The sequence below is a fragment of the Panthera pardus genome, unplaced genomic scaffold, assembly GCF_024362965.1.
Source record: "Panthera pardus isolate Hobbes unplaced genomic scaffold, ASM2436296v1 HiC_scaffold_13, whole genome shotgun sequence".
Classification (NCBI taxonomy): domain Eukaryota; kingdom Metazoa; phylum Chordata; class Mammalia; order Carnivora; family Felidae; genus Panthera; species Panthera pardus.
This window is the reverse complement of record NW_026526688.1, coordinates 101,267,545-101,282,791: the sequence shown is the minus strand read 5'-3', so window position 1 is coordinate 101,282,791 and position 15,247 is coordinate 101,267,545. Positions and strand designations below refer to the sequence as shown.

Genomic DNA, 15,247 nt, shown 5'->3' with positions numbered 1-15,247 from the left:
GAATGCTTCTCTGTAATGCTACCTGTCACTTATTTGCATAAGAAAGACTTCAGTTGCTTTCGTAGTAATTTGTTACAAAAAATGGGCAAATCAGATTTTGTATTTCCATTTTGAAAAGTTAACAATGGTCAAAACATTAAGGCCAAGTAAATATCCAGTAAAATTCTTATCTCTAGAAGCAGATTACAAGATCTAGTACCACACCCTTACTTTAGATGACGGAAACGCCAGTTACGTGTAGATCATTTTAATTTTGGTTATTATGCCAGCTCTTTTCATTGTTCTGCTTATTGATTTATGTTTTTCTCACAGTTTGTGCCACTGTTTATCTTAGAACTAAAGAATCTGGGAAAGGATTCAAGTCTTTTGACTGTGTAGTTTTTGTAAACCTGAAGTTTCCTAGATTTGAGTATACAGAAATAAGCTGGGATCTGGTACACTCATTAATACGAAGCTTTAGGTTTATGTCATACATGTACATGTTGTATTTGTATGTGGAAATACAAATATGTATAAATTTTTACGGATTTCCATATGGGTATAATTCTTTCTTCCTAATTGTAATATAAGTAGTAAATGATTTTTCTTTAAAGTAAATCATTTGTTGACACCCCCTCAAACACACACTCCAGAGGTCAAGAACTATCATCAGTACCCTGTGAAATTGATTTTTGAACATTTACTTGAAATAATGTAGCAGCCTATTAGACTTCATTACTTGGAAAGTATTTCCAGGTCTATTTGTAAAGCTAGCTTTTCCCCCTCCCCCCCTAAAGAGTTCAATCGAAATAAAAACGGAGAGTAGTTTCCCCTCCCACAAGAAAGACACTGCCAGAAATAAATATGGTCTATGTTACTTATTCTTCATTCTCTGTTAGTGTTTTGGGAATATTAATCATATATTAATGTTCTAATACAATTTTTTGGCATTATATATACATTATATTCTATATAATAAACTATTCTTTTTATGCCTTAGAAATGTTAGCCACTAGAAAAAAATTGCTGTAATTTATGAATTGATACTGTTTCTGTGAGTAAAGTATTAATTAACAAAGCCTTCTTCTTTACGAAGGTATCTCTGGGTTACCCTTCCAGCAGTTTCAGGGGAACCCTGGTATAAGTAAAAACGACCCCTGATTAGTCACCAGCCTCTGGACTGGGAGGAATATGGATGTGCCATACATACCTAACTGGAAGCCACAGCTTTGGGTTTCACTAAGTGAAGTGTGTTCTTTGTTACTGGGTATATCCCCCTTCGTGAAAGCTATGTTTATGGGATGGCTCAAGTCTGAGGCAGTGTGGTTCTGACAGCATCTGTGTGCTCTCGCTGCCTGATACCCGACCTGTCCATTGTAGGGCTGGAGAATGGTCCTTGAATTCCTCCTCTGAAGAGATGTGCCTGAAAGCTGTCCTGCTGACGTGCTGAGTTCTTGTCCTGCATCCCTCTGCAGAGCTAGATTCTGTCAGACTTTGGCCCGTTGAGTGTTGCAAACTAGTTTGTTCTGAAGCCAAGAGCACTGCTGCTGGTTGAGCAGAAGGGGCAGTGTACTCTCATAAGTGTTTCATGTGAAAGCATAATAACAACTACTCATTCTTCCTTTGTTTTTCAGAAATGTGTTACGGACGAGTGTTTCTTTTTTGAACGATTGGAATCTAATAACTACAATACTTATCGGTCAAGGAAATACTCCAGCTGGTATGTGGCACTGAAACGAACTGGGCAGTATAAACTTGGACCCAAAACAGGACCTGGGCAGAAAGCTATACTTTTTCTTCCAATGTCTGCTAAGAGCTGATCTTAATAGCAGCATCTGATCTCATTTCATATGAAAGAAGATGTTTTAGAAATTTGTTAGTGAAAGAAAAAAATGTACAGCTAGCTGCTCAGTTTGGATAAATGGTCAGATAACCTTTTATCTAATACTAAATATTTAACCATTGCCTTAGTAAAGAAAAGCAATAAAAGTTCCTAGAAAAAGTATAGACTTCCACCTTTTATATAGCATTTCTCTTTATCCAGTGAAGCTTATTTAGAGCTACACTCTTTGTCATACGTTTGCTTCATTTGGAAAGAGGCTTTTAAAAACAAATTTTCTTCATGGAAATTATACAAAATTGGAAAATTAAAGTCAGATATTAGTTAACCCCAAATGTCCACCACTTCATATAATATGGTACACATTATCCTACACGTACAATTTACTTAACATTTTTAAAAACACAAATATGGATTTAATCCATTCCTATCATAGTTCTATAATTCTCTGGCAGTTCCTTATGATACAGTTTATAGAACAAGCCTGTGTAAACTGCTGGAAGTTCTTCCACGGTGAAATCAATCTTGTCAAACCCTTCTCTGTACCCGTAGAGAAGCAGCCTAGCAACTCTGCTGGTGATGGGAGTTGTGTTTTCAGTCTTGACCAGGTCATGGAGATCCATCCACTCACACCTTAAGCATTCATGCTGGCAAAAATTTATGGTGAATGAATATGGCTTTAAGCGACAGATGATATACATATCTGACTTCCCAAAAGCTCCGGGATTGGTGTGCTGTTGCCGAATGCTCAGAAGGGACCTGAATTCTGATTTTATACCAGTCTCTTCAAAAACTTCTCGAACTGCTGTGTCTCCTATATAAAAGAAAGATGTACAAATCAGTAAGGATCACATTTTTAGAATTTTAATCATCACAGTTTTCAGATAAAGTAACATTATCTAAAGGTTGAAAAGCAAAACTTCATCCTAAGAAAGGATTCAACATAAACTCCTTGCCTTCTGGACATCCTGAAATACCAAAGTATTTTCTTACCACTGTATATCTAAGAGGCTTTTGAAATATTGAATATTTCTTTGGCTATTTGTAGGCTTACCCACCTGTATATTTTTGGAGTCACAATTTTAATCTCTTCCTGCTCCTTCCCAGAAGTTGAAAACCTAGTTTCCTGCAGTTAATATTCCTACATGTTTCTTCATTATTATCCTGTTCCTGCTCATCCATCAAAATTTATACATATTAGTATTGAGAAAATGTGATTCATTCTTCCTTATAAAAGTCTGTAGAGCTGCAGAATGTATTGAATGGAGAAATGTTCAAAGCCTTCCTGGTGACCTTGGGTGGGACTGTCAAGCCTCTGAAGTCATAGAACAGATTCATTTATAACCATTTTGTTATGTTCTTGTCAGTGGAATCCCATTATGGTCATTTGGGGCATTTCCTTTGTTTCTTGAGATTCCAAAGAACTTGGATTCATTCCTCCAACACCAACAGGCTGCAGTCATTTTATCAGAAGTGTTCAAGAAACTTGCAATTTACAGAATTTTGTAATAATACAACAAGGATTTCACATTTATAAGGCTGATTTTTTCAATATTATGCAAATTTTTAGGGCAAAATGTTTATTGTCAACATTTTTGTGGTTGCTTTTTCTAAATCTCCAGATGAACTCCCTAAATGGGCTTTCTGTAATTTTGTGATGACCTGTCACGGACTCCCAAAGTGTTTTATGAAAAACCCTTTAAAAAGCTGCCTTCTTTGCCCAGTTTGCTGGGAAGCTTCCTAATTTCACAACTGCCAGAGCCACAGATTTTTCCTCAAAGACCCTTCTATTTCCTTGTTTGCTGTAAAGAAAATTTTATTTACCTTCTCAGTCCTATTGGTGAAGAATAGGTAAGGAAGAGGAAGTCAAGGAAAAATGTCTCAATTTCCACATAACTCTGATTAAAGACTGGCTTAAGAATTTCCTAAATATGCTTTTTTTTTTTTTTTTTTTTAAATCCTAAGAAACCGCTCTGGAAATATTCATGGGAAGAGCAAAGGGTCTGAAAATATAAGACATTGGTCTGTGATTTTGAATTACATGCTGACTTCCCCTTCCCTTGAGATTTGCCATAGTTTAAACATGGTTAGAAATTACTATTTAAAACTAAAACATAAAAGAAGAATTTGTGTTAATAAAAGGAAAACCTAATGAGAAAAAGAATTTTCAGCCTGGCATGTAATACATGTTTGCTACTAAATTTGTTAAACTGCTGCACTAGTCTAAAACTTTACATGTCATTTGCTGATTTCACTTAACTATTGTTTAAATGTTTATTTTTATTCCTTAAACACTTTGAAAAATAATTATCGGAGTCCTGTTAAACTCTTAGTACCACCAATTAAGAGTTTGGCATTTCGTTTGGAGTCTAGCCTTTTTATGTGTCATGGAAGCACAGGACAGACTTGTGAGTGAATGAATATACCCTACTCAGCAGTCACCTTAGCAGCTGACTGAAAATCAGCACTGCCCTGGGTAGTTTGATCAGTTTAACTTCAATCAAGATATCATTGACTAGACTAAAAAATGAATGGGTAGATAAGTGCTTTTGCACTTATGAGGTATGAGTAACTTCTTCCACCTCAACGTGGAAATCTTTACCCCAAGGCTTTCACCATGAATTTAAAAACTTGTAAATTTATTTAACTGCTTTATTCTGTTTTACCTTTATTTTAATGTACTGTAAGCTGAACTGATATAACATTTACTGTTCTATATGTTTAACAGACATAGGAAAAACCAAGGGGGTTTTGTTTTTATGTTTGCTGACTGAGATGTTTAAATATGTCCTAGTGTTTTGTTTAGTTACAAGACAGTGAAAAGGAGTTTATTTTGTTATTTCTATTTTGTAATATTTAACAATAGGATTAGGTTGGAAAAAAATAATAGGAAAAATTGGGCAGAATGTGGGTTTTCCTACTGTTTCCCTCTGATTCTGGTGCACTGATGAGCTCTGATCAGAACCTGCTACTTTATAGTCCTTTCCCCATGCAGGGGATTCTCTTCCTGTCACTGGTAAATGGTATTTTTTTTAGAAAGGCAACTTCTCCATTTTTAACCTTGTAGATCCTTTTGTACTATTAGGGCATTATATTGAAGCCTGAGGATTGCATTCTATTTTGTATATGCCCCCCCTTAATTTTTTTAAGCACTGCGGACAAGAGAGCTTCATTTACTTAGTAGTATTATAGAATTAAGGATTCCAAAACAAATATGTTTCCCATGTGTTTCCCAGTTAACTAGTGTTTACTACTTAAGAGCTATATTTGTGATGGCTGTATTCTACTATATTACATACTTTCCTAAATACAGAATTTAAAGAAAATAATTTTAATAATTATTGGGTGATTTGGCTTCATCCTTTAGAATATTGTGTTAAAAGACAGAAATGCTCTGATATAAGTCATGGTCTTTCAGAACTCTGTTGTCAGTTATTATTTCTAGCTGCTTTCAGGATTTTATTATTTCTAAGGCAAAGCTTTAATTTATAATGCGCCTAGACAATATGAATGCCAGTTGCTGCTTCTAATTCCACATGGTTGAGGCATATATATGTTGTCTAAATAGGTGGGTTGTTGTGACAACCACAAATATTTAAATTCAGATTCACTACTTTTTTTTTCTTTTTTTTAAACCTGGACTTAAAGAGTTCTGGAGTATACTTAAACCTAAAATTATGCATGCTTGGCTTGGAAATGTTTATTCATTTGCATTTAAATAGAAGTAAAAATTCAGGATCCATAAAAACTCAAAAGTCCATTCATTTGGGAAGGCAAGACTCAAAAGGTGAAACTAACAAACTTCCTGTGGCCTGATTTTTGCCCAGTATGGACTGGGTAAAGTTGTAAAACAAATTTAACTAGCTCACACACAATGTCACAGATCACATAAGGATAGTATGAAATAAGTAGGTGTTCCAAAGTAAATGGTCCTTTCTTTCAGCATTTGCACCACTCCACAATCTTTTATTTCAAAAGAAGACCTAAACAACAGAATTTACGCAGAAGGTCCCTGAAGTACCTAAAAACCAAAATCTGCAATGGATAGATCTCAGTGTGGTAAATTTATTTCTGGTTTGTTAGGAATTGTCTATGTACTGTGTATGGGGCATTTTAATCTGTAACATTCAAAAAAAAAAAAAATCAAGTTTCAAGTATATACACATCAAGTATATACAAATATTTAAAGATAATTTAGGAAGTTGCCTTTATATAATAAATGTTGGTTAAATAGTGAACATGCACATGGAAAAAGCAATCATGGAGAAATAATACTGGTATCAAATGAGTCATCCATTGATTTATTATGATAGAGACTGCGTTTGACTCTGGTTAAGGAATATGTAGGAAAACTCCATATTTACTCTTTCTACTCTTTCAGTAACATGGAAAGTTCTTAGCTTATTTCACATTGCCTGGTTTTAAATACTGAGCTCTGTAAGTTGTTTTAGTTGTTTAAGAGAGCTCTCTTTTGAGACTTTCTCATAGGAGAGTTTTGGCTTCCTTACTATTTAAAATAAATAGCAGTCAAAATTATTATAAAGAGGAGAATTAAGTCAGTAGTGCTCTATAAGTGACTTTTAAATGGACCTCAAAATAAGTATTACTTACAAAGTTAGTATGCATGGTTGTGTGGTGAAATGGTCAAGAATTTGTGTTTTCTTACAGTTTAATTCCAGGAAAAGTATTAGTCCTATCCAAAATAACCCTAAATGCTAAACTTTACCAATGTATATGAAAAGCTTTTTATTTTCAAACAAATTAATCTAGAAGCAATCCTAAACAGAACAGGTGGTATGCTCCTAATAGTATTTTTTATACTAATGGAATAAGTTGTAATATTACAAGTTTTGCTGCTAATTTTATATTAGCCCTGAAGTAACCTCTGAAATTTCTCAGAAAATTTAAAATCTTATTTTCAGCTATAGAGCTAAAAAGTAAACACAGAAATTTCCTAAATTTTTTCAAGCAATTAAAAATATGTAAGGTACACACCAATATCTTCTCCAGGCTCTGACAGGCCTCCTGGGAACTTCCACATATTTTTCAACTGCAATATAAAATCAGAAAATAAAGTTAACATAGCTTCAATCACTAACCCGCACATGGAGACTCGACAAAAATTGGTCAAGGGATTGAGAATTTATTTTTTGGTAATAACATGCAAATTTCTTTCATCTTCCTTCTTCACTCCTCCCTTTCTTTTTCTTGGGGGGAAACTGGTGACTTTTGAAATCTTTTCCTACCTTTTTCTCTAGGCAATAGAAGTGGTTTTGTTTGGTTAATGTGATAAATTCTGTATGAATGAAACAGTGGAGGGAAACATCTACTGAATTTGTGTAATTTTTAAAATTTTGCTGCTAGTTAACTATTAACAAATAGAGGAATCTTACAGATGCTGCTATAAATAAGTAGAAAGTACAGTATAAGTTTAATAACTAAAATATACTATTTTTAATTTTCACATTTATTTTCTGTGTTGTGTGTCTAATCAGATTTCTCTTGTCTCTGTGTTAATGATTGTATGTACAAATGTAATTGCTTTTCATGGGTAGCATGAATAAATCTGATTAGTTTAAGTTTGTGCTGTTTGTGTGTGTGTATACCATTTCATTTTTGGGGGGGGAAGGGCAAGTGGGAAGATCTGAGAATGAGGATACATATGGAAAAAATTGATTACAAATAATTATGAAATGGCATGGGACCATATTCTTATGGCTGACACAATTATTTTTTGTTCTATACATCCAACAGCATGATAAAAGGTGCTGAGCTTGGAGCCAGTACACTTTATGATCTTCATTCATAAAATAAGTTTATGGACCTTTTACTGGTGTGCTTTTTGACCCACTCATTTCCTGGATGAGTGCTTCATAAAGAATGTGTCATTTCCCAACTGTGCTACATTGGAGACCAGTGGCATGGTTCCCAGAGTTTCCACAGACTGTTGATTATGTGGGTACAGAATTTAGGCTTTCCACCCTTCCGTGTCTGGCTCAGACTTGAGATTAATTTATAAAGCATATTTTATTAATGTAGAAATATATCTCTGGTATAGATCTATATTAAGACAGTCTTTCAGATTTTGTTTTGAAATGGTTCCAGAAGCTATAGAAACCATGCAGTTTTTTTCCTGATAGGATGTTAGATTTTATATCTAACACCATAAATGCCATTTCTAACAAAAGAAATGTTATAATGGTAGGGCAGAAAATACTCCCCAAAATAATAAAAGAACTTTTAAAATTTTACCTAGATTTGACTATAAATAATTGGAGGTTATTAATTATAAACTTATTAGGAGAAAAATGTTACATATAAGGATTGAAAACAGCTTACACTAGGAGAAAAATGTTAGATATAAGGATTGAAAACAGCTTACACAAATCTCATTTTGATTATTTCATAGAACTTAGGTATAAAAAGAATATATTTTTGTGGTAGTATGTGATCTTTTTTGGCACCACTTAGGTTTAAAGAGATTATCTGAAGAAAGCTTTCTTGTCCCCTGCAAAAAGCTTGAGCTTGCAGTTAGTTCAAAGTGGTAGGTAGTAAGACCTAAGTTAAGTGGTTGTAAAACATGGTTAATGTTGTAGATATGATCAATGGAGAGATAAGTATATCTTTTCACCTTTCAAAATACTAAAACAGACTCCCATTTAGGTCTTTACTCTATTTTGAGTTTTCGTGTATGGTGTTAAAAAGCGGTCCAATTTTATTCTTTTACATGTAGCTGTAATTTTTCCAGCACTACTTCTTGAAGAGACTATCTTTCCCCATTGTATATTCTTGCCTCCTTTGTCATAAATTAATTGGCCATATAATTTCAGGTTAATTAAAAAACATATTCCCATTAATGGGCTTAGCAATATAAATAATAACGGCAACTTCCAGAGAAGACTGTGGAGTAGGAGGACCCTGACCTCACCTTGTCCCATGGACACACCTAGGTAACACCTGTATCAGTGTATATAACCCAGAAACAACCCAAAGACTGGCAGAATTGACTCTTCACAGCTACATGTAGAGTACAGGTAACATGGAAGAGGGTGGGGAGGGCAGAGACATGGTCTGAAGCATTTGGCTTTGAAAACCAGAGGGACATAATTTTGCAAGTTCCTACAATCAGCAGGGCTTAACAAATGGGATGCTATAAAAATCAGGCTGGTCTATGGAGAGCCTAGAGGGCAAGGAAACGGAGTCTCTGCACGTGGAGCACAACAAACAGCCCTGTGGAGATACAGCATAGAAGAACAGTTTAACGCCTGGGGTGTATAGGAAGGAGGTTTTGTTTGGTTTTTTACTAATCTCAGAGTGTGTGCTGGAGGGGCAGGGATCCTTGGGAGACTTCTCCAAGAGCTGGCAGGTGCCCTTTTCCTCCCCTGCCTCCCAGCCTATATACATGGATACCGGCAGGAACCAATGCAGGTCCAACACTCACCACCTAATTTGCTAACAGCATGAACTGCCGTCACATTCTCCTGCAGACCTGCCCCCTCCAATACACTGTTGGCCAGAGCCCATCCAAAGTGGTGCCACAAGGGTGGCATCATGCAAGCAGACCTGACAGGAAGCAGCACCACTCCAAAGTGACTCCTGTCCCAGGAAAAGGGAAAGATAACCACACACAACTGTGGCCCCAGCAGTAGGCTGGGGGCACACAACTGGTCTCAATGCAGGCCTTGCCCACCAATGAAAGCCTCTCCGGGGAAAACACAGGGAAAGCACCCAGCAGTTTGGTGCTACCCTCTGGCATTGCCTGGTCTGACTCAAACCCAAGGCTGCCCCAGACTGATGCAACAACACCGGGACCAAATCCTGGCCACAACAGGCAAAGACAGCCATGGCTGGACTACTGCAAAAGCAGCTCAATTACAACAGCAGGGCACATGCAACACATTGAGACACCCTTGAAGTGCCAAATTCTGGTGAGTAGGGGAGACTGCATTATAGGGCATCCCAGGACCTCTTCTTCATAAGGCCATCAATCTCAAGAGCAGGAGATGGAGCTGACTTTCCTTTCCTAACACAGAAACAGACACAGAGAGACAAAATGCAAAATGCAAAAATTCTGTCCAAAATCAAAGAACAGGACAAAATCACAGTAAGAAACTAAATGAACAGAGCTAAGAAATATGAATATAGTGGACTTGAGAAAAGAGGGGAGGGATCTCAATGAGACACTCAAAAACGAGACAGAAAACATAAAAAAGAACCATTCAGAAATGAAGAGCTCAATAAAAATTAAAAATACACTAGAGGGAATAAATAGTAGAGGGCACAGAAAAACGGATAGGCAACATGGAGGACAGAGTAATAGCAATCAAACTGAACAGGAGAGAGAAAAAAAGAATAGAAAATGAAGACAGACTTAGGGAACTTAGCAATACCATCAAGCATTCATCTTATAGGAGTTCCAGAAGAGAGAGAAAAGGGGGCAAATAATTTATTTGAGGAAATAACAACTGAAAACCTCCCAAATTTGGGAAGGGAAACATCCAGATCCAGGAGGCACATAGAGCCTCCAACAAAAATCATACTAAGGAGGTAACACCAAGATACATAGTAGTTAAAATGGCAAAAAGTAGTAAGCATTTTACAAGCAGCAAGAGAAAAGAAAACAGTAACATACAAGGAATATCCCATAAGGCTATCAGCTTATTTTTCACAGAAACTTTGCTGAGAAGGGGGGTGTCATGATATATTCAAGGTCCTGAAGGAAAAAAACCTGCAGCAAGGCTATCACTTACAATAGGAGAGATTAAGAGTAACCCAAACAAAAGTTAAAGGAATTCATAACCACTAACTCATCCCTAATAGAAAAGTTAAAGGGGACTCTTCTGAGTGGAAAGGAAAGACCATAAACAAGAGTAAGAAAAGTAGGAAGTACAAAAGCAGTAAAATTAAGTATATCTGTAAAAATTAGTCAAGGGACTCACAAAATAAAAGGATGTAAAGTATGACACCATATACCTAAAACATGGGAGGGCAGAGAGGAGTAGAGTAGGTTCAAACTTAAGCAGCCATCAACTTTATAATATAGATTGTTATATGCATTAGATGTTATACACACACCTAAGGGTAACCACAAAATCAAAAAACAGTAACAGGTATGCAAAAAAATAAAGAGAAAGGAATCCAAAATATCACTAAAGAAAGTCAGCAAACTGAGCTGAGAAGGAACATAGAACTACAAAAACGACCATAAAACAAGTAACAAAATGGCAATAAGTACATACCTCTCAACAATTACTTTGAATATAAATGGATTAAATGCTTTAATCAAAAGACACAGGTGATGGAATGGATTAAAAAGCAAGACTCATCTATATGCTGCCTACAAGAAACTCATTTTTGACCTAAAGACATCTGTGGATTAAAAGTGAAAAGATGAAAAAGCATTTATCATGCACATGGATGTCAAAAGAAAGCTGAGGTAGCATTATTTATATTGGACAAAATAGACTTTAAAACAAAGACTGTGAAAATAGACAAGGACACTATGTAACTATAAAGGAAACAATCCAAGAAGATACAACAATTGTAAATATTTATGCACCAAACATGGCAGCACCCAAATACATAAAGCAGTTAATAAACGTAAGGAAGTAATCAATAGTAACATAATAATAGTAAGAGACTTTAATATCCCACCTACATCAATGGACTGATCATTGGCTTTGAATGACACATTGGAACAGACAGATCTAGCAGATACATTCAGAACATCCCATCCTAAAATAGCAGAATACACGTTCATGTGCATATGGGGCAGTCTCTAGAACAGATCATGTATTAAGCTACAAAAAAGTCTGAACAAATTCAGAAAGTCACACCATGCATCTTTTCTGACTACAACACTATGACACTAGAAATCAACAAGAAAAAATATGGAAAAGAACACAAATACAGGTCTATTATATAATGTTCACTAAACAATGGGTCAACCAAGAAATTAAAAGAGGAAATAAAAGAGGAAATAAAAAAAATACATGGAAACAAGTGAAAATGAAAACCCAGCAGTCCCAAATCTTTAGCAAAAGCTGTTCTAAGAGGGAGGTTTACAGCAATACAGGTTTACCTCATGAAGCAAGAACAATCTCAAATAAACTACCTAACCTTACACTTAATGGAGGTAGGAAAAGAAGAAAAAACAAAACTCCAAATACATAGAAGGAAGGAAATAATAAAGATTGGAGAAATTAACAAAATAAAAACTAAAAGACTAGAATAGATGAATGAAAACAGGAGCTGGTTCTTTGAAAAGATCAACAAAATTGATAGACCTTTAGCCAGACTCATAAAACAAACAAACAACAACAACAACAAAACAGGAGAAAGGACTCAAATTAACAAAATCAGATACGAAAGAGGAGAAATAACAATTGATACCAGAGTAATACCAAAGATAATGAGAGTATTACAAAAAAAATTAAATGCCAACACATTGGACAACCTAGAAGAAATGGATAAATTCCTAGAAACATAAAACCTCCCAAAATGAATCAGGAAGAATTAAGTAATTTGAACAGACTAATACCAGCAATGAAATCATTAATAAAAAACACTCCCAACAATATTCTAGGACCAGACAGCATCATAGGTGAATTTTACCAAACATTTAAAGAAGAGTTAATACCTGTTCTTCTCAAACTATTCCAAAAAATGGAAGAGAAAGGAAAGCTTCCAAATTCATTCTATGAGGCAAGCATTACTCTGGTACCAGAACCACATAAAGACACTACAGAAAAAGAGAACTATAGGCAAATATATTCTGATGTTCTGATGAATATAGATGCAAAAGTCCTCAAAAAAATACTAGCAAATCAAATCCAACAATACATTAAAAAAATCACTTGCCACAATTAAGGGATTTATTCCTGGGATGCAAGGGTGGTTCAATATTCATAAATCAATTGATATGATACATCACATGAACAAGAGAAGGGAAAAATCGTATGATCATTTTAATAGATGCAGAAAAAAGCATTTGACAAAGTACAATATCCATTCATGATAAAAACCCTCAAAAGTATGATTAGAGGGAACATGCCTCAACGGCATAAAGACCATATATGAAAACCCACAGCTAATATCAAACCCAATGGTGAAAAATTGAGTTTTTCCCCTAAGATCAGGAACAAGACAAGAATGTCCACTCTCACCACTTTTATTCAACGTAGTACTGGACATCCTAGCTACAGCAATCAGACAGCAAAAGAAATAAAAGGTATCCAAATTAGTATGGAAAAAGCAAAACTCCCACTATTTGCAGATGACATGACACTACATGTAGAAAACCTGCATGACTCAACCAAAAAACGTCTAGAACTTATAAATGAATTTGGTAAGGTCACAGAATACAAAATCAATACACATTTCTATACATTAATAATGAGGTAGCAGGAAAGGAATTAAGAAAACAATCCCATTTACAATTGCACCCAAAATATAAGATACCTAGAAATAATCCTAACCAAAGAGGTGAAAGACCTGTACTCTGAAAACTAAAAAACACTGATGAAATTGAGGATGACACAAACAAATGGAAAGATATCTGATGCTCACGGATTGCAATAACAAATATTGTTAAAATGTCCATACTACCCAAAGCAATCTATATATTTAATGCAATCCCTATCAAAGTACCAACAGCATTTTTCACATAACTAGAACAAAGAATTGTAAAATTTGAATGGAACCACAAAATACTCTGAATAGTCAAAGTGATCTTGAAAATGAAGAATAAAATAACAATTTAAAAACTTAAAAAAAAGAAAATGAAGAATAAAAAATTTAAGTATCACAATCTCAGATTTCAAGTTATACTACAAAGCTAATTAAAACTGTAATACTGGCACAGAAACAGACACATAAGTCAATGGAACAGAATAGAGAGCCCCAAAATAAACCTACGATTACATGGTTAATCTTTGACAAAGGAGGCAAGAATATGCAATGGGACAAAGCCTCTTCAACAAATGGTGCTGGGAAAACTGGACAGCTACGTGCAAAAGAATGAAAATGGACCATTTTCTTATAAAATGGATTAAGTACTTAAATGTGAGCCTTAAAACCATAGAAATTCAAGAAAAGAGAACAAGCAGTAATTTCTCTGAAATCGGCCACAAGCAACATTTTTCTAGATATGTCTCCTGAGGCAAGGGAAACAAAAGCAAAAATAAACTATTGGGACTAGAACAAAATAAAAAGCTCTGTACAGCAAGGAAACCGTGAACAAAACTAGAAGACAAACTACTCACTGCGAGAAGTTATCTGCAAGTGACATATGTAATAAAGTGTTAGTATCCCGAATATATAAAGAACTTACACAACTCAATACCAAAAAATAATCCAATTAAAAAATGGGCAGAAACAGGTACATTTTCCCAAATAAAATATACACATGGCCAACAGACACATGAAGATGTTTCTAGGAATTTATCCATTTCTTCCAGGTTGTCCAATTTGTCGGCATGTAAGGGAAATGCAAATCAGATACAGAAAGAAGCCTGTTTTGTTCCCCTTATCTGATTAAAGGCAGAGCTTTCTGAGAAGCTGCCATAAATCCCCTTGGTTCGAACTTCCAGCCAAGGAAGGAAACCTAGATGAGAAATTGCATAAACAAATATGAGAAATTACCATACATATTTCACACCTCTCCCTTGCACTGATATACAAACCCCTACTTCTAGTTGTTGCAGGCAGCACTCCCCAAACTTTTCTCCTACTAACCTGTTGTCAATTAATTCACAGGCTCCCCAACCACCGAACGTGGAAGAGGAAAAGTTCCCAACACTACTTTATGACTTAACTCTCTGGTTGTGTTTCCCAGTCTGTGAAATGAGGAGGAGAATAGGTTGCCATGATGTATAAAGCAGCTACATAATACAGAGCACAAGTAATAATCTTTTGCTGGTGGAGGGTCAAGCTTCCATGTTGATGGCTGCTGACTGATTAGGATGGTGGAAGCTGAAGCCTGGGGTGGCCGTGGCAATTTCTTAAAACAATAAAGTTTGCTACATCTACTGACTCTTCCTTTCATGAATGATTTCTCTGTATCATGAGATGCTGTTTAAAAGCATTTTATCCACAGTAGAACTTCTTTCAAAATTGGGAATCAGGGCATCGGTTAAGCGTCCGAATTCGGCTCAGGTCATAATCTTGTGGTCTGTAAGTTCAAGCAGTATATTGTGCTCTGTGCTGACAGCTCAGAGCCTGGAGCCTTCTTTGGATTGTGTTTCCCTCTTTCCTGCTCCTCCCCTGCTCACGTTCTTGTCTCTCTCTCAAAAATAAAAAATTAAAAAACATGTCAAAATTGGTAATCAATCCTCTCAAACCCTGCTGCTGCTTTATCAACTAAATTTACATAATATTCTAAATCCTTTGTTTCATTTCAATAATCCTCATTGCATCTTCATCAGGAGT

At 35.5% G+C, this 15,247-nt stretch overlaps 2 protein-coding genes across 5 annotated transcripts in view; one reads left to right on the top strand and one right to left on the bottom strand.

Moving 5' to 3' along the window:
* FGF2 (fibroblast growth factor 2) overlaps window positions 1–15,247 on the top strand; it is a 79,171-nt gene that overhangs the window by 57,700 nt on the left and 6,224 nt on the right. The window contains exons 3-4 of one of the 3 annotated variants that reach the window (XM_053901268.1): window positions 1,614–1,699; window positions 5,763–7,398. In XM_053901268.1, the coding sequence (XP_053757243.1) occupies window positions 1,614–1,699; window positions 5,763–5,835 (159 nt within the window). In that variant the 3' untranslated portion in view covers window positions 5,836–7,398. Of the gene's footprint in view, window positions 1–1,613; window positions 7,399–15,247 lie in introns of those variants that run through there. The other 2 variants (XM_053901269.1, XM_019414908.2) reach the window with 2 other exon arrangements.
* Window positions 1,985–15,247, bottom strand: part of NUDT6 (nudix hydrolase 6) — a 42,196-nt gene continuing 28,933 nt past the window's right edge. For both annotated transcript variants that reach the window (XM_019419086.2, XM_019419089.2), the window contains 2 exons: window positions 6,815–6,869; window positions 1,985–2,633 (listed from right to left, as the gene is read on the bottom strand). In XM_019419086.2, coding sequence (XP_019274631.1) covers window positions 2,236–2,633; window positions 6,815–6,869 — 453 coding nt within the window. In that variant the 3' untranslated portion in view covers window positions 1,985–2,235. The remainder of the gene's footprint in view (window positions 2,634–6,814; window positions 6,870–15,247) is intronic.